At 27.7% G+C, this 26,606-nt stretch overlaps 4 protein-coding genes across 4 annotated transcripts; all 4 read right to left on the bottom strand.

Annotated features, from left to right (window-relative positions):
* Positions 1 to 764: 764 nt before the first annotated feature.
* LOC106693536 (uncharacterized) lies at positions 765 to 8,467 on the bottom strand. Its single transcript, XM_014441558.1, has 8 exons — positions 8,406 to 8,467; positions 7,604 to 7,893; positions 6,225 to 6,853; positions 5,165 to 5,356; positions 5,037 to 5,092; positions 3,496 to 3,785; positions 1,400 to 1,782; positions 765 to 950 (listed from the first exon to the last, which is right to left on the bottom strand). The coding sequence occupies exons 1-8, from the start codon at positions 8,465 to 8,467 to the stop codon at positions 765 to 767; spliced, it is 2,088 nt and encodes a 695-aa protein (XP_014297044.1).
* Positions 8,468 to 9,472: 1,005 nt separating this feature from the next.
* On the bottom strand, positions 9,473 to 12,904 carry LOC106693535 (uncharacterized). The gene is made up of 5 exons (XM_053739302.1): positions 12,831 to 12,904; positions 12,420 to 12,709; positions 10,672 to 11,294; positions 9,595 to 9,765; positions 9,473 to 9,529 (listed from the first exon to the last, which is right to left on the bottom strand). The coding sequence occupies exons 1-5, from the start codon at positions 12,902 to 12,904 to the stop codon at positions 9,473 to 9,475; spliced, it is 1,215 nt and encodes a 404-aa protein (XP_053595277.1).
* A 1,902-nt stretch (positions 12,905 to 14,806) lies between these two features.
* On the bottom strand, positions 14,807 to 18,003 carry LOC106693534 (uncharacterized). The gene is made up of 5 exons (XM_053739301.1): positions 17,930 to 18,003; positions 17,519 to 17,808; positions 16,309 to 16,931; positions 15,231 to 15,401; positions 14,807 to 14,863 (listed from the first exon to the last, which is right to left on the bottom strand). Exons 1-5 carry the CDS (start codon positions 18,001 to 18,003, stop codon positions 14,807 to 14,809), a joined length of 1,215 nt encoding a protein of 404 aa, XP_053595276.1.
* A 38-nt stretch (positions 18,004 to 18,041) lies between these two features.
* Positions 18,042 to 21,850, bottom strand: LOC128667775 (uncharacterized). Its single transcript, XM_053739300.1, has 5 exons — positions 21,664 to 21,850; positions 20,291 to 20,919; positions 19,689 to 19,808; positions 19,429 to 19,599; positions 18,042 to 18,158 (listed from the first exon to the last, which is right to left on the bottom strand). Exons 1-5 carry the CDS (start codon positions 21,848 to 21,850, stop codon positions 18,042 to 18,044), a joined length of 1,224 nt encoding a protein of 407 aa, XP_053595275.1.
* Between the last annotated feature and the right edge of the window lie 4,756 nt (positions 21,851 to 26,606).

Below are 26,606 nucleotides of genomic sequence, written 5' to 3'. Positions count from 1 at the left end.
AGTGTTGATTTGTAATAGGGCATTTTTGAATTATTTTATAATAGGAAAAAAAAAAAAAAAAAAAAAAAAAAATTGTTCTGATATAAAAAAAATTTAGCCAAAATAATAAAAGCTACTACTCTGGTTTTATTGTCTACAGTAAAGATTCAATTTCTTATAGTTGAAACTAATATTGTTTTAATTATTTCTTGATGATAAATAAATTTTAAATGATATTTTCACTAATACAGAAGAAATTAGAGTAAAAAACAAGACCCATTGATTTTATAGCCACCCACGCACAGCTGGATTGTATTTTTTTCTAAAATAAAACAAAGTTATAGTTTTTCTTGATTTCCTGATTAAATGCAACGAAAATCTTCATTAAAAGTTTTTTAGTCACTGTTTTCACTCTTTGACTGTATTAATAATGACGACGCAACTTTCAAACGAAAAACACTTGGCCTTACGACTTGTAGTGTAATCATTTTTTTCCGGTTAGAAATATAACAATTTCCTTAATATTTCATTCTACTGCTGATTTTTTGTTTCAATAATATATAACTACATACTTTCCTCAATTAATTGTTACCCCAAATAATTTCAAATCGCACAGATCATAAATTAATAGAAATAATTTTTTTCTGCAAAACTTTAGTTTAAATTAATATATTACTAATCGGTAGTGACGGTTTGCTTCAATAGTATAAAGACAGAATATGATTTTCTGATTATCTGAATATAAATAATAAACTTTAGCAATACAACAGAGTAATTTTTTTAAATCAGTTAATATCTAATAATTTTCTTACATCGACGAATGTTGGTATGGTGAATTTAAAAAGACCAATTGCGTGAAATTCGAGAGGTCGTAAGCTCTGAATCATTGAAATAGATAAAAGATTTTTTAAACTACCATTATATGAATTTTCCCATCCAGAAAACCATTGGGAGTTTGTTAATGAGTCAGCCTACAAACATATTAATTGAAAAAAATATAATGAACTGAATATCGCAATAGTAAAAATATTATAGTTGAATTAGCGAGACTGCGTTTCGGTTATTTTCGGTTTTTACCCCCACTGTCTAAATTTAATACCTAAGGCATGCACTTTCACGATGGGGGTAAAACCCGAAAATATCTGAAACGCAGTCTCGCTAATTCAACTATAAAGAAAGTTATAAACGTTTTTCCGTTTTTTTCTTTTCATTTAATGCAATTTCCAAATCAGATACTCACCATGGAAACAAAGTTATTTCCGTAATAACACCAGAATAGTAGTTGGATTAAAGCTATGACTAAACCTAAAAAAAATTTTATAATAGCTGAACTATCTTTACACTGTTGATAAAAAAAAATCATTCAATTAATCGAGTTTTTTTTCTATTTACTTTGTAAGAAAAAAATCTTTTTACTCACAATAATCACTTGGAAACCATTTAAACACAGTAAACCAGTACTTATAGCAAATTGCATAAGCATGTAAACGCTAAAAGTGGCATTAAGATCGTCAACAGTTTTGATTATTTTCTGATGCTGTTTTACACATATTTTAAATCTTTCATAGAAACAATCATTAATATCATCATTATTATTATGATCTTGATGTACTTGTTCAAGAGGTACAAAAGTTTTTATTTCGATGTCATTAATATCTGTGTGTATGTTCTCTTGATTATTTAAGATTTTTGATTCAAGAGAAGTTGAAGTAAAACCGGATCTTTCAAATAAACTGCTGTCGCAGTTTTGATAGTTTGATGCTACGATTTTTAACTGAACTGTCAACCATTTTATGCATGACACTATTAAGAAATCACCCATCAATATGGCTGTTAGATTGTATACTATACAGTATGAATGTAGAATATACATAATTTGATGAATCGGTGATTCGCTTGTATCGAACGGGTGATATACTGGTAGTGGTAATCTGTTCTCTCTTTTACGACCAGCCAAAATTCGTATAAGACTCACAATTGTTATAATAATAGTGAGAGAATAAAACTCTTTAGTGTCCTGACGTACTGTGATCTTTATTACGTTCAATACTTGTGAATCTGAAAATTATTATAGTACAGTGCATGGTAAAGGATGAAATTGCGTTTTATATCGTGCCAAATACTGTATTTTTCATTATAACCTGCATTGAAACTGAGTTCAAATATATCAAACCAATCGAAGAAAGACAATTTACCCATGTACAAATTTAGCTGCCAGACTATTTAATTAGAACGACATATATGATAATTAGATGTGATATATTTCTGCGCGAACACCAATATTCTAAGCAAAAAAATATATGTAGCAAATAGAATTTTTTAATAAAAATTATCTAAAAAAATTTCGCTACTATGAGGACATTTAGTCAGTATTTAAATTTTGACAATGCATATTTTGAAACATAGTATATTTGGAAACTCATGGTTTAAATGCAGGAAATATGAACACTTCCCAAAATATATGAGAAAATTTTATATTACAATTTTTTTGAAAGAATATTATAGCATCGAAAGAATATTTTCATAGCATTTCTGTATACTATACTAATGTTGAGGTTCTAGTCTAAATGTAAATGCATTTAATTTCCCAATTTCTTATACTCGTGTTTTGCAAATGTTACTTTCTATTTTTTAAAAGCAGGATTGAGGAATCGTCGAGTTTTCAACAGCTTAAAGGAAATATGCTATGAATAAATTGATATATTGAAAAGTTGGATGAAGAAAACGTTTGAAAAGTAAAGAGAAAATAGCAGATCGAATGTTCATGGACAGATATAGATAAAAGGAGCGAAATCCAAACTAATGGATCTTCAATGCAGAGGTAAATGATATTTATTAATACAATAGATTGTAACATTTGCAAAATGGCTGTATCAGTTAATTTCTTACAGTTATTATCTAAAAAATATCACTTTAAGTAATTAATCATTTAAATTTGGCTAGAAACCTCTATGACAAAATTATAAAGAGACATAGACAAGTCCAATTCCATAGAAAAAATTAAAAAAATATATGTATATCTATCATCAATATCTGCGAATTTTTGGTTTAAACCTTGGTCAACAAAATTACTTATGTTAATTTTGAATTTTTTGATTTAAATGGATACAAAGTTACTCAATTTATTAAAGAACATGTCAAAAAGGAATGAAAAACTCATTTGATTTTGACTCATATTTGGCTAATTTTACTTTTTCAGCATTCATTTATGTCAAAAAAATCAAAATCCATGTTAATTTCTGACCCGGGAACCATCACTTTTAGATCCCAGAAGTCCAATGGAGAGTATTTCAGTTGTTTGGTTGTGAAATTAGCATCTCATTTAAGAGTTAAGATTTACCAATATATTTTTTACACCGGTCTTTTGCCGAATTGAATATGATATTAAAAAGAAAAACAATAAATCTCTGAAGACAAAAAATGTTTGATCGGCAAAAATAGTCGAAGCATCATTTTTAGTTGATTATCAAAAATTAGTAATATCTATAATTTCCTGTACTATTAATTATCAATTACCACTTGAATGTTGTAATATATCAATAGAGTGAGTAACATCCTCAACATGTTTCAATATTATATTTTGTCGTAGACAAAAAATCAACACTTTTACTATTGTTGTACCCGAACCAATGAAAAGACACAGATTTTCTGTAACTTTGGTTAAATCTTTATAATTATCAATACCATCTACTCCAGAGCCTATGAGTAGCAAAACATATGTAATAAAAGTACACAGTCGGAAAACTGAATGAAATATTCTAAGAACTGTCGGTACTGTTGAATGAAGTGACCAAATTCCGACGTATCTGAAATTTTATTACACGAAATATATCTTAGCGTTACTCTAAACTGAGATTAAAGACAGCAATCTATTTAATCATTGATAAAATACGTAGGGCTAAACAAATAACTATTTCAAACCTTAGTACTTTTGTAATAATATTAAATACTCTTCGATTTGTGTTACTCATTTTAGTGAGTATTGAAAAAAAAATAAAATATAAGCTAATAAGTAATTTCGTAATATCTTTATTTCATTGAGTTTATTTTAATAGAATAACTGGTAGGTCGAGTAGAAAATATTACAATGGAATAATGACTTCACCAGGGGTCTGTAAAAAGTGATTCAGTTTTTTCTTTGTTACAAAAATAAGTAAATTTAGCTATATTATTTTGTATACTATGCAATTTAGAAAATTACATTAATGATAAGTTGGATTTTCAGTACCGAGAAAAAAACATCTAAGAACACTTAATAGTTGAAAACTGTAATTTCCTATAGACAGTCTGGCGTGAAAAGGGGGGAGTGAAAGTTTAAGGGTTCGATAATTTTCTTATACACGATATTCTAGGATTTATTATTTTACGGTTGTCGTTTTCTGATTTAGTTTCATTGTTCTTGATGCTAGATAATATTTTTGATGTAATGATTTTTTTAAATTAATGATTTTGAGAGTAAGTCAAAATTATTTTCACGTATATTAGATTCATTTCAGTATCATATAAAAGTTTACCTCTTTGATACCGAATGACCTTTTATATAATTTTTGTAAACTGTTAAAAATTGAATTGAGACATGATAAAGTATCTCAGAACAGTGTAATAAAATTTTTTTTTCTTTAAAAATTTTATTTGTGGACACTAGTTATTGTAAAGAGTTTCTTTCTACTAGAAAAAAATTCTTAAATTAAATTTCAAAGTCTGATAGTTTGCCTTTTTTTTAGTTTATGTCAACCTAGATTTAAATAAAAAAAATTTATGTAGGTCTAAGTAGATTGAATTTCTGTAGATCTAAATTAATTTTTTCGGGGGATTTTCAAAATTTTTTCGGTTTGGTTAAATGGTTCAGGTGTCCTGTTTACTCTGAGTGCTTAGTATCACTCTAAACTTCATAATAGCCGTAAAAAAAAAAAAAATTTGACAAAATTTTTAGGCCCACTCTTGTGTCCAAAATAATTTGTTTCGCTCTGAAATTTGTAATACCTATAAAATTAATGAAAACTTAAAAATTAATTAAAATTTTTTTTACCTGATTTTCATGGCATTCCACACATTACTTGGCTGAGGTAAATGAATTTAGAATTATTAATAACGAGTACGAACTCTTAACAATCTGCATTAAAAATTCAACGATTAACTTTTTCATATTTTTTTGTTTAAATAAAAAAAAAGTCAAATTATTTACTGAAAGAAATGTAGGCATAGATAAAACAAAGATGCCAACAGATTTAAATTGTAGACGATGCATTGTCGGAATCATTGAAATGGTGATAAAGTTGCTTATTTTATTATTATTGTTATTAAAGTAATAATAATTATTGTCATTGTAAGCGTCCTCCCAACCGGAAATCCATTGATTGTGCGTTAAAGTATCTGCCTGATAATGAGTAATTATTTAAGCAAATAAATATTGTTCTATAAATTTAATTCATGTTTTTAAATAAATATTTTATTTTTCACAGTTTATGTAACCATGAAAATTACTCACTATATAACTAAACTCATTTCCGTACCAACACCAAAAATATAATTCAGCAAAAGAAATTACCAAATATGCTGTAAATTTAGTAAAATTTGCTGAATTTTTAGTACTCTACAGTAATTCGGAAAAACATAATTAATTAATTTACAAAATAATAAATTATGAAAATCTTAATTTTGAAATTACGGTGAAAATTTTGGTCATATAAAAAAATCATAGGAGACATTTTCTCTGAAAAATTAAATTTCTTACAATTTTTGTTGGAAAAATGTTTTTTTTAGATCAATATTTTCACCGTAATTCAAAAATTAAGATTCATAATGAATGATTCAAATTTTTGTTAACTATGAAAATCTTATTTTTGAAATTACGGTGAAAATATTGGTCATGTACAAAAGTCATAAGAAACATTTTCTCTGGAAAATTAAATTCCCTACAATTTTTGTTTGAAGAATTTTTTTATACGATCAATATTTTCACCGTAATTCAAAAATTAAGATTCATAATGAATGATTCAAATTTTTGTTAACTATGAAAATCTTATTTTTGAAATTACGGTGAAAATATTGGTCATGTACAAAAGTCATAAGAAAAATTTTCTCTGGAAAATTAAATTTCCGACAATTTTTGTTTAAAAAATTTTTTTATACGATCAATATTTTCACCGTAATATAAAAAATTAGACACCATTTTTTATTAATTGTTATTTTTTAATCAAAGCTAAAATCCTGATCCTAATTATCAGTTTTAAATAAATACGTACTAAAATCATTTGATAACCATTTAAGCAAATGATACATGTACTCGTAGCAAATTGTACCAACATCAATGAACTCAATATTGCATTCAGATCGTGAATAATTTTCATAAGCCGTTGATGATTTTTTATACAGGTTGTAAATCTTGATAAAAATGTATCATCAATGAAGCATTTTGCTTCATGAAGATTAAATGGTACAAATGTTCCAATTTCTACATCATCATCAGTAATTTTTATTTTGTTTAATTTTTCGATTATTTTTCGAGAATCAGTTGTTGATGTAACTAAACTTGCGCGTTTTGCTACATTAGGGCTAGAATTTTTGTAATTTGAAGTCAGAGCAGCTATTTGCAATGTCGACCATCTGATGAATCCTATTGTTGTTATGTCAAGTGCAATAGCGATACAAAGAGCGTAAGCAAGACAATAAGCTTGATATAATATTGCCAACTCGTAATTTGGTGATATTGTTGTGTCAAATGGATAAATAGCTCGTATAGGTAGAATTCCTTTTTCACGGGGAATCAAAAATATTACGGAGAAATTAAAAAATGAACACAATATCCAGAAACCCCAAAAAGCTATATTTTCTTGATAATAACTTTGTTTTATATTCATCAGTATTCCAGGATCTGTTGATTATATATTAATAGGTATTATTTTATTTAATAAAGCTAATAGCTTACACATGGATAGAAATTTATAGTAATAATTATAATATATTATGGGAATTGTTTTCATATCGTGTGGTAACAGATTTTTTTTTAAATATCGATTATAGAAATGTTACCCATATAAATTATGGTAACCATTCCTAGTTATATGGGTTTCATTCTTATACGATATTGGAATAGTTTCTATAAAATTATGGTCATAATTCCTATGTCATTATGGTAATTGTTTCCATACTACTATGGCAAGTATTGCCATAGTATGAGAATATTTTACATATATTATGGGAACCGTTCCAATGTGGATGTAGAATTTATTTTTTTTGAGTTGTTCCCATAGTTATGGTTACTTTTCTCAAAAATTATGGGCTAATATCTCATGATGCCAAGTAATTATAACCATATCATTATGGATTGATAAATTTATTTCATAAACGTATTAAGAACGATTACTATAATTTTCTCTCCGTCTAAAAAGGGAAGGCCCGGATAAAATAGGTAGTTTATATAATAAACGTAATTTTATGCATGTTTTTAATAAAATTTGACAAGTGTGATAATTAATATTAACAATGTCAAAAATAAATTTTGCCACATCGAGTTTTAGATGTATCATTGAAAACTATTTTCAAGATAAAACAATGTTCCACTTAAATTTTTGGATACTCCGTTTTTCCGTTCCTCCTCTACACATTTTTTTTTTTAATTTACCTGAAGATTGTATAAGCACGTCTATTGGATCGTAAACGTCAACAATAAGTTTTATTATTTTATGATATGAAGCCCAAAACTTACAGCCCTTAAATAAACACATACAAGTGCCAAAAAAGTAACAACCATCATTACCAAATATTGTCAAATCATTGTAATTAGTTACTGCATCAGCACCCAGTGTTATCAGGTAAAAAATAAAAACTGCCAAATTAAAAATTCTGTAAATAAAATTAAACACTTTCCAGCCGGTTTTGGCTGTAGGCAATAACGGCCAAACACCACTGTATCTGTAAATATAAATAGATATATATATTAGGAAGGCATAAAAAAATTTTGATTTTTTTTGGCTTTCACATTTTGAAAAGTTAATTTATGGTAAAAAAAAAAAATCTTACCAAGCTTAAGCTCAAAACCTTAAAATTAATAAGTCATTCAACAATTTAAAAAGTTTTTAAATATTAAATAAATCGTGCCTTCGTTTTTTGTTGCTACAACAAATTTGACAGAAAATAAAGAATCTTAAAATTTTGGTTTAAAACATGAATTTTATGAATACGCAAGAAATTTGAAACTTTCTGTTTTTGATGTTTTTCAGCGACCTTTGAAAATTCACATGCTGAACTGAAAATTTCAGGCGGCCATTGATTTTATAACTTATAAAATTTGTCGTAGTAAGAAAAAAATTGAAAAATATAAAAATTTGACTTTTTTAATATTCAAAAAATTTTTTTAATTCTTGAGCGCTCATTTACATTAAAGTAACACGTATAGTTTTAATTTAATCATGATTTTGTATTACCTCAGTATTGTGATATTAATATTGAGAATTTTGCGATGGATATCAATAGGAATATCTTCCATCACCGTGGAAATAAAATATAAGCTTAAGTTACTTGTACCAACGTAAAGTTTATTTATTTTTACAACCAAGTTAACTCTTAGGGGTGGAAAATATGAATACACTGTTCGCGACTATGATTAAATGATTTTAAATAATATCTCTCATTGTTCATTTTCTCTTGCACTGTTTACGGAAACATATAATTTGCCGTTTATTAATTATTCACACAATAATCATAATACTTGGAAAATATAGCCAGCGTAATTATATATTGTATCAATACAGAAACGTGGAAACAAAGCAGCTTAGAATATCTAATAAGGTTTGAGTATTGTTGCAACTATAATTCATTAAATGTTATGCGATACTGAGAATCTAATAGGGGTGCGTGAATTTTATTTTTAACTTCTTTCTTATTCTGCTGACTGAAGTCATACAGTGTACTCATACTTATTCTTGTAATAAACTTTTCCCTGCCTTCAATAAGACAATAAATTCTTCATTTAATACTATTTTATTTTTATCAGTTAGAGAGTTCACTCACCTTTTATAACAAAGCACTGAAATATATACATTAATATTTCGGAATATTGCGGATAATATTTCGGAGTTAAAACTGATCATAAGTGTCACTTGATTTTTTTTTCAATAAATTTATTACATTAGCAATAATTTTGACGGGGATTTCAAGTCACATATTAAATACCTTCGGACTTTGAATTACGTAACCTCATTTTCAAATAAAATTAAATTTGTGAACGGGATAATTTTTTTTTTGAATTATTATCGCGAAGTTGTTACTACATTATCGAAACAAAAGTTAATTATTAATTTTAAATTATTTGGTTTTTCTAAAATTTTCGAGGCTCCTTTTGCCACCACGATCATTTTTAATGGTTAAAAAAAATAATTACTAATGAATCTTAATTTTTTGAATGCTCTTTATTTTCTACATACTGCGATAAACATTAAAATTAAGGTTTTCGTTTTCGTATGGTTGAAGACATCTGGTCTGACTTAAATGATTAATCTTCCGTAACTGTTGTTAAAAGTATCAACATAGAATATGAGCTTTTGACAACCTGAATGAAAAAAAAAAAATATTAGTAAGTAATCTCTTTGTAAATCGATAAAAATTTTAAATTACCGCAAGTAGCGTCGGCATGGACAAAGCAAATAGACCAACAGCATTAAATGCAAACGGCTTCATTGTTGGCATCATTGCAATAGTCACTAGATTACGTAGCTCATTACTTTTCAATTTTCCATATGCATACTCCCATCCAGACATCCACTGGTTGTAAGTCATAGTCTCCGCCTGACAATGAATAATAGTATATAATAGTAAATACAATCATATCAATATTATTTAATAGAGAATTGTGTGACAATGAATAAAACAAAACAATTTCAGACCAGGGTGAAATTGACTAAAGTCACCCGCAGTTTGAAATCGTTATTCATCCTGTGTCACACACTATATTTTTTATGATTACCAGCATTGGAGGTTCAAGTTTCAATGTCAGTAGCCAGTCAGAAACAAGCTAAGACCAATGGTGAGATCAACTATTAGCGTAAGAGTAAAATTTAAGTCGCGATTTTAAAATTAAGCAAAAACTATAATTACTATTTATTATTTACTCTTATGTTTATAAGATCTAATTACAGTCAAAACTGTCATCTACGTATATAAAAATTAATGATCTAAAATTATCATTGAACAAATGACAAGTATTAGAGTTGAAATTGCGAATATTTTCGGTCAGTAGTCAGGAACTTTATTTGTTTCTTCCCAAGGAACGAAAGATATATGTTTCTGCCCGCTGACCGCATACGCGAATATTCGTTTGTAGCTTTGGACTGAAATTAGCTTGTTTCGACTGACTGTAGACTCTAAAACACGAAGCTGAATCTAGCGGCCGTAATAAGTAGCGGCCAACAATTTATTGCGTGGCCGCTACTTATTACGGCCGCTAGCTTTAGCTACATACTCTAAAACTTGAAATTTCGAAGCTGGAACTATGAAAATACTTTTTTTTACCGTAGAAGTAAGTTGATTTCCATACCAACACCAAATAAATAATTGACCAAAACATAACGCAAAATATATACCAAATCTTACTAAATTTGCAGCGTTACTCGTGTTCTAAAGTAAATTAAATATATTAGACATAAAATAATATTAATTACCAATGATATATTATGTAATACGATAAATTCTCACTAATATTAAGACAAATCCATTCAAACAAATAATAGTTGCACTAACTGCAAATTGCGCCAAGAAAATTGAACTGTATATTGAATTAAAATTATTAACTATTTTTGAAATTCTCTGATGGTTTTTGATGCACGTTATGAATCGCCAATTGAAATCATCATTAATCTCTTTACTTTCGCTTTCTTGAAAAGGTATAAAATTAGATATTTCTAATTCTTCGTCGGTAACTTTACTGGCAATTATATTTTTATAAGTTTTAATCGACTCAGATGGCACAACAATATTAGCACGTTTTGTTAATTCATTATTACAACTCTTGTAGTTTGTTGTTAATATCATTACTTGGATTGTTAACCATCTCATTAATCCGATAGCTGTAGCATCATATACCAGCATCATCATCATACAATAACATACGCAGTAAAATTGAAATAATACTGCTAATTCGTAATTTGGTGATGTTGTTGTATCAAATGGATAAATTGCTCGTATAGGTAATACACCTTTGTCACGTGGTATTAGAAATACTATGGCAAATGACATAAATACAAAATTACAAAAGACACCAGAAATTAGAACAGTTTCTATTAATAATTCGTATTTTATATTTTTCACTACTCCAAAATCTATAAATTATTTATAAAAGAAATGAAAAAAAAAAAAAAAAAATTGATACCAGTGTTATTGGGGGTGAGCCGAACGAAATGGGTCGCGAAAAAAAAATATTTTTGATTGTGAATAAGATATTTTACTGTTCGTTCATATTCAAAGAAAATGAGGTTAATTTTTGAGTGCCATTTGAAAAAATAAATTGTTTTTAATTTCAGGCAGAATGAGATAGCGATGAAAACTTCATTGCTTTAAGATATTTGACTAATATAGTAATACATGTTTAAAATGTGAGAAACAAATATAATTAGTAGTCAGATCGTCACTTTATACTGCCGTTTATGATTAAAAAGCTCGGAAAGGTAACTTTAGTTTCATCAACTGACCTGGTTAATCTAAAATTACTACACTGATAAAAAAATTGACTTGATTCAAGAGCGAAAATTTTGAACCAAGAATTCCATTTTGAAGAAAATGACTTTCTTGAGTCAAGAGAAAAAATTCTTGAGCCAAGAAATTATTCTTGGGTCAAGTAAATTTCTCTTGGTTCAAGAATTTTTTCTCTTGACTCAAGAAAATCATTTGCTTCAAAATGGAATTCTTGGTTCAAAATTTTCGCTCTTGAATCAACTCAACTTTTTTATCAGTGTAGGTAACATTTAAAAAATCTGATCATTCAAATTTTAATTGACAATTTAAAAATCTATGTTCTTTAATTACATTTTTTCTAGATTAATTAGACAACCAGTACTTGTTGAAAACCCCAAAAATTCCCACTTTTTCAACTTAGAAAATTATTTATTTCGTAAACTATTAATTGATTTAAAAAAAAATATTTTAATTAAAAATAAAACGTTTGGAATTTCGAAAAGATATCCGATATTTTAAGATTTAGTAGGTTACAATGCTTTGATTAAGCCAAAGTTACTTCGCTGATCTTTTGTCATACAACGCTATGGACTGATAACCAGAATGGATTAGCAGAATAATTCGAAAATAAAAATATTTAAAAGCAAAGCTAGTGGCATCTGAAATAAGATTAAAAAGATTATAAAAGTTAATCACAATTTTGAAAATCAAATTTTTGAGTATCCCATTTTATTCGGCCTTTTGATGGAAAGATAAATTAGTTTTAAATTTACCTGAAGATTGTAGAAGTTTATCTATCGGTTTGTAAATTTCATCAGCGAGTTTCAATATTTCATTCTGTGAAACTGAATATTTATAGGATTTAAATATAAACGCACAGGGACCGAAAAAAAAACAACCGTCGTAGCCAACTATTGCCAAATCGGTGATATTATCAACAGCATCAGCCCCTACCGTTATCAGATAGAAAATGAAAACTACGAAATTAAAAATTTTGTAAATGAAATTAAATATTTTCCAGCCGATTTTCTCTGTCGGCAAATATGACCAAACACCGCTGTATCTGCAATTATAAATTTATGTGCTATTGAAAGTATTAATTGTACAGGAGTCAGACATTTTTTAATCACTAATATTAATTAAATGTATAATATTTTATTCGACTTATCCATTTCTTTAATAACCTCAACATTGCAATATTTATTTTCAAAAATCTATAGTGAGTCTCATCGGAGAATATCTTGTCTATCTTATCCATCGTTCCAAGTTATATTTCTTCTACCACTGAATATTAAATTAATTATTTATTTTCACCACGTAAACGCTCGAGGGTGAAGAGTCGAATACACGCAAATGCTTTAAAAATAAACTGTAAAATATATTTTACATTTTTTTTCTTTTCTGTAAACATCATATAATTTTAAAAATTTGTCATGGGAACTTAATAAAATTCATTAGTTTAAATTTCATATTGTTTTTTCACGCAATCACAAAACTAAAAGCATAATTTTTAATGAAAATACTAAAAAGTATATGTGCTATATGTGATTAACCAAGTCATCAAATTGGATTTTAATTCAAAAAATTTTTAGAATGCAGTACTTACTTTAAAAAAAAAAAAAAACCTTAAATAGTTTTTGATTATAGTGTCTATTAAAAACATGTTAAATCTAATATAATTTTATATGAGTCTTATATAATTTAATATTAATGTAATTTTCAAAATGTTACTCAAAAGTTAATCAAATTATTCTTTATTAATAGAATTAACTCTCCTCTATATTTCTTCTAATACATCAATGTAAACGTGCTCTCTCAATCTGAAACAATGAAAACCACTGAAACGTAGTGTATATACACTGTTTCACAGTTATAAGTGTACCACTTGGCATACTTATAGTTGTGAAAGAGTGAGAAGTCACTGTTTCAGATTTGGAGAGTGTCTTAATTCGCAAAATTGTATATATTTATATTACATTCAACCAATGAAATGCCAATAATTTCATTTATTGTAAGAAATCTCGGTATTCATAGAATAATTAAACTTGTCGGACGCAAATTTACTTTTAGTCGCATACAGATTATCGTTTAACGCACAAAAATGTCGCGGCAACAGTTGAATCGCCAAACAGCTACTTGGAGAACAAAACAGCGAGCACTAAATTAGTACTTATGTCGCATTCATGATAAAAAAAATTTTGTTCAATTCGTGCGGTGTTGTCGATTAACCACACGAGCGAATGAGCGCACTCACTTCCCTCTCGTGGGCAATCGACAACCTGAAGCACTAGTTGTACAATATACTACTTGTACGCATATTTCAATCCGGACATCCACTGGTTGTACGTCAAAGTGTCCGCCTTGGAAAAAAAAATGGTACAATGTCAAAGGCTACTGAAATAGTTCGATAAAATTTTCTAAGCATGCAAATGTTGATTTTTTAGTTACAAATTTTCGTTAACAGTAAAATTACTCACTGAAAGTGAATTGATTGCAGTACCAACAACACAAAAATTTAAGAAAATTCGATATGTCATTTTTTGAATTCTTAAAGCAGGATATGATGAAAAAATTATATTTTTGGATCATAGGCTTATCCAAAAAAATTATTTTATATAGTCGAAACTGACCAATCATAGGACAGAAAGTTATACGAGCTGGGTAAATAAGAATTTGAGCACTTTTTCGAATACTTAAAGGCTAAATATATCTTATACTAATTTGAATTATAATTTTTACCATTAATAAATAACTATTGGTATAGAAATAACGTTGAGAAGAATTAAGATTGAATATGCAAAAAATTTATAACTGGAAATTCCTAATGAGAAAATTATTATATTTATTAGACATGTTTTTAGTCGCAGCTTTCAAGTCGAGTATTAAATATCTCCGGACTCAGAGTCCAAATTTTCAGATCAAATTAAATTTGTGATCAGGATAATTTTTGTTAAATTATTTTACTTTGTCGTACAATTTTTTTTTTCGGTTTAAGGAGACTCATTTTGCCCCCCTGTCATATTTTTTATGGTTAAAAAAAAAATAAATAACAATAAATACTTAATTTTTTTACTGCTCTTTATTTTCTAAATACTGCGATAGACATCAAAATTATGGTTTTCGTTTTCGTATGGATTAAAGAATTTCGGTCTGATTTGAATTATTCTTCCGTTACGGTTGTTAAAAGTATCAACATGGAATATGAGCTTTTGACAACCTGAATGAAAAGAAAAAAAATAATATTAAGTAAACTTTTTATTTCAACTCTTCAACTTCTGTAATATTTGTTAAAATCCGAATTTGTTCAAAATAAAAAATAATCACAATTGACATTTGTAATTCTAGCCCATAGTAAACTCGGAAGAAACTATAATTTTTAAATTAAAATTATATTTTGGTTGTTAATTGAAGTAATAGTCGAACTTCCTGCTAAGAAAATTGAAAATTTGAAAAAAAGAAAAATAAATTATTGGTTCCTTGAGCTCGATAACAGCGGAAAGTTTGGGGGCAGGCCCCCAGAGTCAGCAAAATGGTCCTCATTTTGCCCAGCTCTCCTTTGTTGAACAATAAAAATTTTTAATTACCGCAAGTAACGTCGGCATGGACAAAGCAAATAGACCAACAGCCGTAAATTCAAACGGCTTCATTGTTGGCATCATTGCAATAGTCACTAGATTACGTAGCTCATTACTTTTCAATTTTCCATATGCATACTCCCATCCAGACATCCACTGGTTGTAAGTCATAGTCTCCGCCTGACAATGAATAATAGTATATAATAGTAAATACAAACATATTAATATTATTGAATAGAGAATTGTGTGACAATGAATAAAACAAAACAATTTCAGACCAGGGTGAAATTGACTAAAGTCACCCGCAGTTTGAAATCGTTATTCATCCTGTGTCACACACTATATTTTTTATGATTACCAGCATTGGAGGTTCAAGTTTCAATGTCAGTAGCCAGTCAGAAACAAGCTAAGACCAATGGTGAGATCAACTATTAGCGTAAGAGTAAAATTTAAGTCGCGATTTTAAAATTAAGCAAAAACTATAATTACTATTTATTATTCACTCTTATGTTGTAAGATCTAATTACACAGTCAAAACTGTCATCTACGTATATAAAAATTAATGATCTAAAACTATCATTGAACAAATGACAAGTATTAGAGTTGAAATTGCGAATATTTTCGGTCAGTAGCCAGGAACTTTATTTGTTTCTTCTCAAGGAACGAAAGATATATGTTTCTGCCCGCTGACCGCATACGCGAATATTCGTTTGTAGCATTGGACTGAAATTAGCTTGTTTTGACTGACTGTAGACTCTAAAACACGAAGCTGAATCTAGTGGCCGTAATAAGTAGCGCCCAACAATTTATTGCGTGGCCGCTACTTATTACGGCCGCTAGCTTCAGCTACATACTCTAAAACTTGAAATTTCGAAGCTGGGACCATGAAAATACTTTTTTTTACCGTAGAAGTAAGTTGATTTCCATACCAACACCAAATAAACAATTGACCAAAACATAACGCAAAATATATACCAAATCTTACTAAATTTGCAGCGTTACTCGTGTTCTAAAGTAAATTAAATATATTAGACATAAAATAATATTAATTACCAATGATATATTATGTAATACGATAAATTCTCACTAATATTAAGACAAATCCATTCAAACAAATAATAGTTGCACTAACTGCAAATTGCGCCAAGAAAATTGAACTGTATATTGAATTAAAATTATTAACTACATTTGAAATTCTCTGATGGTTTTTGATGCACGTTATGAATCGCCAATTGAAATCATCATTAATCTCTTTACTTTCGCTTTCTTGAAAAGGTATAAAATTAGATATTTCTAATTCTTCGTCGGTAACTTTACTGGCAATTATATTTTTATAAGTTTTAATCGACTCAGATGGCACAACAATATTAGCACGTTTTGTTAATTCATTATTACAACTCTTGTAGTTTGTTGTTAATATCATTACTTGGATTGTTAACCATCTCATTAACCCGATAGCTGTAGCATCAAGCACCAGCATCATCATCATACAGTAAAATACGCAGTAAGCTTGATATAATATTGCTAGCTCGTAATTTGGTGATGTTGTTGTATCAAATGGAAAAATTGCTCGTACAGGTAATACACCTTTGTCACGTGGTATTAGAAATATTATGGCAAATGACATAAATACAAAGTTAGAAAAGGCACAAGAAAGTAGAAGTGTTTCAATTAATAATTCGTACTTTATATTTGTCACTACTGCAGGATCTATAAATTATTTATATGAGCAATGGAATAAAAAATAAAAAATTGATTCTGGTATTATTAGGGAAGAACCGAAAAAAATGGGTCGTTTAAAAAAAATTTGTGACTGTGAATAACAGATACTTTTTTTTATACTTTTTGCTATATTGAAAAAAAATCCGGTGAATTTTGAGTGCTGTTAAACGTAAATATTATGGTAACGATCAGCATATGTTATGGTAATGGTTACCGTAATGTTATAGTAATGGTTCCTATTATATTATAGTAATGATAACTATAATTATCATTACTATAATAAATTACTATATTAAATTCCTATTATATTATAGTAATGATAACTATAATTATCATTACTATAATAAATTACTATATTAAATTTTTCTCTATGTAAATTGGCGACCAGATTGTATTAGTAATTTAATTCGAGAATAAAAATGTCAAAACTAAAATTTTAAAAGCAAAGCTAGGGGCATCCGAAATAAGTTTTAACAGATTTTGAAAGTGATTAATTACAATTTTGAAAATAAAATTTTTGAGTATCCCATTTTATTCAGACTATTAATAGAAAGATAAACTTGTTTTTAATTTACCTGAAGATTGTAGAAGTCTATCTATCGGTTGATAAACTTCATCAACGAGTTTCATTATTTTATCATGTAATGCCGAATATTTACAGGATTTATATACAAACGCACAGGTACCAAAAAAAAAACAACCGTCGTAGCCAACTATTGTCAAATCGGTGATATTATCAACGGCATCAGCCCCTACCGTTATCAGATAGAAAATGAAAACTACGAAATTAAAAATTTTGTAAATGAAATTAAATATTTTCCAGCCGATTTTCTCTGTCGGCAAAAATGGCCAAATACCGCTGTATCTGCAATTATAAATTTATGTGCTATTGAAAGTATTAATTGTACAGGAGTCAGACATTTTTTAATCACTAATATTAATTAAATGTATAATATTTTATTCGACTTATCCATTTCTTTAATAACCTCAACATTGCAATATTTATTTTCAAAAATCTATAGTGAGTCTCATCGGAGAATATCTTGTCTATCTTATCCATCGTTCCAAGTTATATTTCTTCTACCACTGAATATAAATTTAATTTTTTATTTTCACCGCGTAAACGCTCGAGGGTGAAAAGTAGAATACACGCAAGTGCTTTAAAAATACATTTTGTAGCATATATTCAGAGTTTCTTTCTTCGCTTTGAACAACCTATAATTTAAAAAATTTTAAACATACCCGCGAATAAAAAATGATTCTAAAAAATTGCTTATTAAATTATATGTTCCATACTTAGAAGTGAGAAAAGAACGAGGTAGCTTTGAATATTGCATACTGGTTAATTTTCAGTTACACTGTTGGAAAAAACTTAGGGGTGCGTAACTTTTCTTAGGGAAACCTTGTTCATTCGATTCTTGATTTCTGCAAAGAACACATCGTCGTCTATAAAGTATTCTTTGCTCCTGACTATTTTTCAACCGTAATATTATTTTTTTAAAGTCAATCAATAGACAGGTAAACGTTTTCTATATTTTTAAAAATAATATTGTCATGGAAATTTAATAAAAAAGTGAAAGCATAATTTTGAATGAAAATACAAATTAGTATATTCTGTGATTAACCAATACATCAAGGTAGATTTTAATTTAGAAAGTTTTTAAAATGAAGTACTTACATTTTTTTTAAAAAAAAAAACCTTAATTGGTTTTTGATAATAGTGTCTATTGAAGTCATGCTAAGAAATTTCTCGTATTTAAAAACTAATTATACATGTAGAAGAAGGATTTTAAATAAAAATTATAAATCATGAATATTTTTAAGCGTCGTTTTCTTTTATTTATAAAAGAATAACAATTCTTAGCTTGCTAATAAACTTACAATATCATTATGCGTATATTAAGGTTTTTGGTTTGCATAAATAACCCGAGTAACAACGTAAAATAGCTGCAACACCGCGGCAGCAAGCTTATGATGAAATAAAATTACATGACTGTAATTTTTTTACTTAAAATTTAGTCAAATTATTCTTTATTACTAGAATTAACTTTTATATTTTTTCTTATACATTTATATCAATGTGTATTAATATGTGAATTTGTATATATTTATACTATATGCAACCAATGAGATGTCGAGTTATTGTGGCTTTTTACACTTCTCATGTATTTGTTATCAGAAGATTATAATAGGATTTTTTTTGTTTTTTTCGAAGTCATCATCTATTTGAATTGAGGTGTATAGATATATACTTAATCAATTGTTCAGTCTGCAGTAACTGATGTTAAAAGTACTAAAAATGAATATGAGCTCTTAACAATCTGTGCAAAAAAATTTTTTTTCATTAATCTAAAATTTATTAATTGATAAGAAATAATTTTATTAAACACATAGAATTTCGAGAGAAATACAATATTCTCTCTGAACTCCAAAAGTTTGAAAAATTGTAAAAAACTATGAGTAGAAGTACAGTAATTTTACTTACGACAAGAAACGTTGGCATTGATAAAACAAAAAGTCCAACAGCTTTGAATTCTAATGGTCGTAGTGAAGGTATCATCGAAATAGTGACAAGATTTCTCAATTCAATATTTTTATTTTTTTCAAATACATACTCCCATCCGGACATCCACTGGTTGTACGTCAAAGTATTTGCCTTGAAACAAAATGTTAAAATACTGAAATAGTTTAATAAATTTTATAAGCATGCAAGTGTTGATTTTTTAATTTAAAATTTTCGTTGACAGTAAAATTACTCACCAAGGAAGTGAACTGATTGCCGTAATAGCACCAGAAAAGTAACTGGGAAAAACATGATATCCAATATGATGAAAATTTGATGAACATCGATGTGTCATTTGTATTCTTAAACCAGAATACGATTAAAAAATTATAGTTTTTGATGCAGGGTGCAGAAATTTGTGCTCAATAGTAAGAGTAAAAGAAAATAATTCGCGCAAATTTCCCTGTATCAAAATGACAATCGTGAGCAAATTTACGTGAAATAAATTAAAAGATGTATTCAAATATCGAGTGCCAAAAAAGAACGTCAAAATAGAGGTTGTGAAAAAAAAGCCGACAATACAATCAGCAAAACAATTAACAAGTCACGTTATCTTAGATTTGACTAAGTTTCCACTTAAATTTAAGTTATTTAAATAAAATTTAAATCAATGCTATTTTTATTTGACTTAGTTTACTTAAATGTTTCGGTGAAAAAATTCAAAATCAAGTTATTTTTTTGACCGGGATTATTTTCGCTAATCAAGGCAGAGATTAAAATTTTACTTTCAGGTGTGATGAGAGTTAATAATTATAATTTATAGCGTAAACTCATCAATACTTACCACAACCAATTGGAATCCACTAAGGCAAATAATAGTAGTACTTGTTGCAAATTGAACCAACATTGATGAGCTAAATATTTCATTAAGTCCATTAATCATTCCAATAATTCTCTGATGATTTATTATGCACGTTTTGAATCGCGCGAAAAATGAATCTTCAACAATGTTCTCTATTTCGTTATAATAAAATGGCAAAAATTCACATATTTCTGTGTCTTCATCATATTTTTTAATGTTATTGAATTTATTTTCTATCTTTACTGATTCGGTAGTTAATAATGGAGAAATTAACACTGCACGTCTTATTGAATGAACATTACAATTTTGGTAATTCGACGTTAATACTTGAATTTGTATCGTTGACCATCTAATGAATCCCACAGACATCGCGTCCATTGCGATCAAAACAGTAAGTGAGTATATAATTATATAAGACTGGTGCAACAGAACAAGTTGGTGATTAGGAGATTTGTCAGTGTCAAATGGATAAACACTTCGTATTGGTATCGCACCTTTTTCTGGTGGAACCAAAAATAGAATCGCAAACAAACTACACGACACACAGAAAAATGATATTTCCAATTTTTCTCGAAATATACAGTTTCTTATACTTATTGTTATTCCAAAATCTGTAAAATTAATAATTAAAATAGTTTATATTTTTTAACAAGATAATACACGGAGTTAATTTTTTGATAAAATTTACAATACAATTTAGAGTAAACCCGGGCCAGAAAATAAAATAAATACGGAAAGAATAAAAACTACTTCCTTTTGTTTTACTTTGTACTTTTCTATATTTAAAAATTACTCAAAATTGGGGTTTTTTTACCTCATACTTGATCATTATTCAGAAATGGAAGAGTAGTTATTCATACAGGCCCAGTTTTACTTGAAATTAACAAGTAAAATTTATTAGATAACTTTTTCCGTATACATCAACTACTGTTAGGTGCATCCACTCACGAGTGTTGAAATTATTTCCACAAATTAAATTTTTAAATCTCACGTGATAAATTGCAAACTTTTTACGATATTTTACGAATAATTCGATTTTTTAAAATACTTTTGAAACTCACGAATAATAATTCGATTCGATACAAATGATGCATAAGTTCGAATTATTCGTGCACCCCTAATTTCGACTAAATATATGCAATATCTTAATATCACTATTAGAGTCCGGACTGGTACCAAAATTTTCATTTCTAGTTATACTTTCAATTTTTGGACATCATAAAAAAAAATAAAATCGTTGTTTTTTTTGAAACACCCTAATATATATGATACTTCAATCAATTCTCAATTAAAAAATTTCAAATTCTTATTACATTTATGATGTGTTGAATTTGAAAAAAATACAATTTAATTACCAGATGTTCTTGAAAGTATATGGATTGGATCGTGGACATGATCAATGATCCTTAAAATTTCGTCATAAGAAAGACTAAATGTGTATGCTTTAAAAACAATCATTGTTGTAGCAAAAAAAAAACATCCATCGCAGCCAACAATAGCTAAATCTGTCACGTTATCCAACGCGTCAGCGACCAAAGTCATGAGGTAAAAAATAAATAGTATTAAATTGAAAAATCTGTAGATGAAATTGAATATCTTCCAGCCGGTTTTAGCTGAAGGTAATAATGGCCAAATACCAGAAAGTCTGTGAATGGTTGATAAAATAATATTATTAGTCTTATTACAGAAAAACATAAAAAAAAACATTCATAATCTGTCAATGTGTCCATTCTTTATATATATTTACAAAGCTTGCAAGAATCTGGACAATACACAGTGTATTATTTCGAGTCACATTTTTCACTTGTTAGTTTATATTCCAAGATAATTATTTTATCAAATGTTTTAATGCGCAATATAATTTAAGTAAAGATCAAATGTATATTATATATGATCTTTATTATGTTCTCCGTTTTGAGATGCCTAATAAAGATCGAATATATGACCGAACTTTTTACATTCTTTTTACATTTACATTCTATTGTCCACTTTCTTGCAAACTTCGTGAATATACAAAAAAAAAAAAAAAAATTTTGCGTTGTTTCTTTTACAAATATTCGCGTTTATTTATTATTATTTTTACTGTATAAATTTATTTAATCACCTCAATGTTATAATATAGATATCTAATAGTCTGCGATAAGTATCAGTTGATATATTTTCCATTTTATTTAACTGCAGCGAAGTTTATTTTTATCACTATGTTAGCACAAAGGGGTTGGAAAACAATAAAACAGTGTACAAGAGTGGTGAAAACGTTTATAATAATAATTCTTATTGCTTTTCATTTTTTGTTGGGTTCTTGAAAGTGTCATTATTTATTACATAGTTCCGATAATAGCAACAATAGCTTGGATAATTTCAGGTTTCATTGTAAGAAACAGACAGGCTGTCGTTGAATATTAAATCAAGGGGTTGATTATTACCGCATTCGTAATGAACTTATCGTCTAGGCGAGGAAGAACAAAGAAACAATAAGAAGGGGAAAGTGCGGATTACTTTATACGCTTCTTCACGTCATTTTAAAAACAATACTTCAAGAGTCAACATTGTGTAAATACTTTATCGTCAGCTCCTACTCATATATATCGTTTTCATTTACAATCATCCCTTCAAGTATTAGATTTCACAGATAATAGTTTAGTTAGTAATAATATATATAAAGTGACGAAATAAAGATAAATTTATTGAATAAACAGGTAGTAAAAAGTAAGTTTGTTAAATTTGTAAAACAAATAAAATATTAACGGCTATTATTTTCAAAATTTTTTGAATTATAGTTAACTAAAGTGTACTGTGAGCTATTGTTTGAAAATGTGACATTGAAATATAAAATATACTAATTATTGTTGCTGATAATATTTATTGATACAATTACAGTTTCCGGTCAGTGAACTATTGAAGTATAATAAATGATTATGAATACAAAAAGTATATGAATAATTATATCACAATGAGTACAAATTCACTTTTACTACTTGAAAATTTTTAAATTTATATTTGTTAACTTAAAATCACTTAATTATTCTAATGATTTTACAAAGAGGGCCATTTTGACGATTTTCGAAAAGAAAATAAAATTATTCATCTGAATTGGCTGTTGTCATTAGTACTAAAACTGAATACGAGCTTTTAACAACCTGTGCAACGAAAATAATTTATTACTTATTGTTCAAATTTTATTTTGATAACAAATAATATAAAAACAAAATTCTTACTGAAAGAAATGTTGGCATAGATAACGAAAACATCCCGAATGCTTTTATTTCCAAACGTCTTATGGATTGATTCATTGGGATGGTCATTAGATTACTCATTTTATAAATATTTTTCTTGGTGAATGCATTCTCCCAACCGGACATCCATTGGCTGTACGTTATGGCATCCGCCTTTTTAATTTTTTAATATTTTTGTTACATTAATGACGTTTATTATTAATGTCAGTGATTAATAGTCAGAAGAAATATTTTTATTCATTATCTGTCAATAATTTTTCAAAATGAGGTTTTATGCAATACATCAAATACATTCATATATTTTTCTGAATTTTTAAGCCATTTCTTTGCTATAATTTCATCCACGTATTTAAAGAAGTGCTGGGCAAATATAAACTCTAAGAAAGTCCTCGTGTAAAAAAAAAGTTTTTGCAGATTTCTGAAAGAACTCTTGGTTGGAAAAGTTCTGCTCGTAAGACTGTCAGGAAAACTGATCGGCATTTTTACGGAAATTTAAAAAATTTTTTACTATCTAATGAATTTTTACCGTATTCATAGCATTGTCAAGATTCTAGAAAAGCTCCGATAAATTTTTCTGGTGTTTTTTTTTTAAATACTTACCTATGCTGTAATTTCTTGCTTACTCTAAGGAGTTCGAAAATTTTATAATATTAGTATCGAAAATGGGCCATATGAATATTTTAGGCATCTTCGCGGGTTTTTTATAAAATTTTTGAATTCTGTTAAAGTAATTAGCGTTTCTGATTAGAAACCTCAGGAATTTTTTTTTTTTACACACTATGCATTTTTTTGATGTTCACATGTAAATTTGAGTAATAAATATAAATCGCAATAAAATTTTGCAGTAAAACATGTAAAAAAAGAAAAATTTGGAAAAACACTTTTCCTATAGTTCGGATTTCTGAGAAATTCCCTCTGACTAAGATTCCCCATTTTTACCGATTTTCCTTCACGAATAATATTATATGACAATACTTACGGAATAATTGAAAGCATCGCCATAAAAACACCAGAAAAGTAATTCAGCAAAACATATTCCCAAAAATACAGTATATTTTATCAAATTTCCATGGCTGCCTGTATTCTGAAGAAAATTTAAATATATATAGATCAAAAAAAAAATTAAATAAAATAAAAAATTGATTAACTAAATTAACTAACTGAAATCCATTGAAAACCACTCATACATATAATTAGTGTACTGGTTGAAAATTGCACCAGCAAAAATGGGCTTAGTGTAGTATTGACACCGATCATAAGTTTTAAAAGTCTCTGGTGATTTTGTATGCAGGTTTTGAAACGCCAGACAAAACTATCCTCGGTATCATCAGCTTCACTTTGTGCAAACGGTAAAAATGTCCGTATTTCTAAATCTTCATCGGTTATTTTCCATGGTTTGATTTCATTAATTATTTTTATTGTTTCTGATGGCGAAATTAGAGTTGCGCGTTTTATGGATTTTGCATTACAATTTTTGTAGTTAGCCGTCAATGCTTTCATTTGTATCGTGGACCATCTGATGAATGCTATTGTCATTATATCAAGTGCTATAATAACAAGGAGACAGTATAATACGCAGTAAGCTTGAAAAAATAAAGCCATTTCATTGTATGGTGATATTGTTGAGTTGAACGGGTAAACTGCTCTTACTGGCAATTCACCTTTTTCACGAGGTGTCAATACTATTATTGTAAAACTCAGTGATAGACATCCAACCAAAAATGCATAAAAATGTAAGTTTTCAAAAAAAATACTGTGTTTAATATTCATTATTATTCCTCGATCTGTAAGTAAATATTAAACATTACACGGAGGAAAAAGTATAGTAAAAATTACAATACTATAGTAAAATTTACTAACAGATATGAAAAAATACATTCTATACTGTAATCAGTACTAAACGTTTAGTAAAATATACTAGTTAGTAATAATTACATAATAAGATATTAAAAATTACTATGCACAATGTATTTTTTGCTATGACGATTATATTTTTTACTATAAGTACTATTAATAAATACAAATTTAATAAAGTAAATTTTCTAATACAATATGGTATTTGTTACTATACACATTGTTAAAAATTACTATACGTAATGTATTTTTTTACTATCTGCTATGGTAAATTCTACTATGTATAGATAAAATCAAAAGTTGGTAGGGATAGCATATACAAATATGTATTTCAAGTTCTAAAACTTTTGTCCAAAGGAGACATCGGACCGTTAGACATAGGAGACTCGCGCGCGGGAGATCAGGGTTCGAATCTCGGTTGAAACAAGTGATTTTTTAAAAAACAAAAATCGACACAACCACCAATTCAGATGACATGAATAACAATATTAAGCAGAATTATAGCAATAATAATAAAAAATTAAAAGCTAGTAAAATTTTATTTTATTTTTCTGCATTCTAATATAGTAAAATTTACTAAACAGGGATAGTAAAATTTACTAAATATAACTAAAAATTAATAGGCAATATAGAAGATTTTCCATAACCAGTGTATGGGAAATTACTAAACGACTTGTAAAATATGCTTATCTGTTTATTAATTTTTCATATAAATCATGAGCGTTTCAAGATTACTATCCAAATTTAGTTATTATTCTCATATTTTTTAGTAAAATTTACTATATTATTTTCTCCGCGTAAATCGTTATTATTATGTAATTAATTCCGGAAAAAAATAATTTAGATCTAATCAATCAACAACATCTAAGTTTTCACATTTATAATCTCCATATATTAATTTACATAAATTTATGTAAATCTTAGGTTTTAAATTTATTCAAAATTTCTCTTTGTCGTTTTTTTGAATCTCTTAGAAGAAAAAATTTCAACTTTTATAGTTTATAGATTTAGATATTGAGAGAATAAGATCTACGTAAGTTAAAATATGGGATCTAGCTCCAAATACCTAAATTATTTTTTCCGGGATTTTTTTTCTGTGCCTACCAGATGTTCGCATCAAAGTGTCTATTGGACCATAAACGTCATCAATCAGCTTTAAAATTTTGTCATACATTGTTCGAAATTTGTATCCTTTGAACATAATCATA

Source organism: Microplitis demolitor, chromosome 5 (genome assembly GCF_026212275.2).
Source record: "Microplitis demolitor isolate Queensland-Clemson2020A chromosome 5, iyMicDemo2.1a, whole genome shotgun sequence".
Taxonomy (NCBI): Eukaryota; Metazoa; Arthropoda; class Insecta; order Hymenoptera; family Braconidae; genus Microplitis; species Microplitis demolitor.
The sequence above is the reverse complement of the archived record's forward strand: the minus strand, read 5'-3'. Positions and strand labels throughout refer to the sequence as shown.

Coding starts and splice junctions, on each gene's coding strand:
- LOC106693536 (XM_014441558.1), bottom strand. CDS start 8,467: ATGGAAGATATTCCTATTGATATCCATCGCAAAATTCTCAATATTAAT. Junction 5,093..5,164: donor CTATGCCTACATTTCTTTCA/GTAAATAATTTG, acceptor TTTTTAATGCAG/ATTGTTAAGAGTTCGTACTC. Junction 1,783..3,495: donor TATATTACAACATTCAAGTG/GTAATTGATAAT, acceptor ATTTCTTAATAG/TGTCATGCATAAAATGGTTG.
- LOC128667775 (XM_053739300.1), bottom strand. CDS start 21,850: ATGACTTTGGTCGCTGACGCGTTGGATAACGTGACAGATTTAGCTATT. Junction 20,920..21,663: donor TATACTTTCAAGAACATCTG/GTAATTAAATTG, acceptor TTAATTTTACAG/ATTTTGGAATAACAATAAGT. Junction 18,159..19,428: donor CAATGCCAACGTTTCTTGTC/GTAAGTAAAATT, acceptor TTTAAATTATAG/GTTGTTCAAAGCGAAGAAAG.
- LOC106693534 (XM_053739301.1), bottom strand. CDS start 18,003: ATGGATAAGATAGACAAGATATTCTCCGATGAGACTCACTATAGATTT. Junction 16,932..17,518: donor TAGACTTCTACAATCTTCAG/GTAAATTAAAAA, acceptor AATAATTTATAG/ATCCTGCAGTAGTGACAAAT. Junction 14,864..15,230: donor CCATGCCGACGTTACTTGCG/GTAATTAAAAAT, acceptor CTTTTCATTCAG/GTTGTCAAAAGCTCATATTC.
- LOC106693535 (XM_053739302.1), bottom strand. CDS start 12,904: ATGGATAAGATAGACAAGATATTCTCCGATGAGACTCACTATAGATTT. Junction 11,295..12,419: donor TAAACTTCTACAATCTTCAG/GTAAATTTAAAA, acceptor AATAATTTATAG/ATTTTGGAGTAGTGAAAAAT. Junction 9,530..9,594: donor CCATGCCGACGCTACTTGCG/GTAATTTAAAAT, acceptor TTTTTCATTCAG/GTTGTCAAAAGCTCATATTC.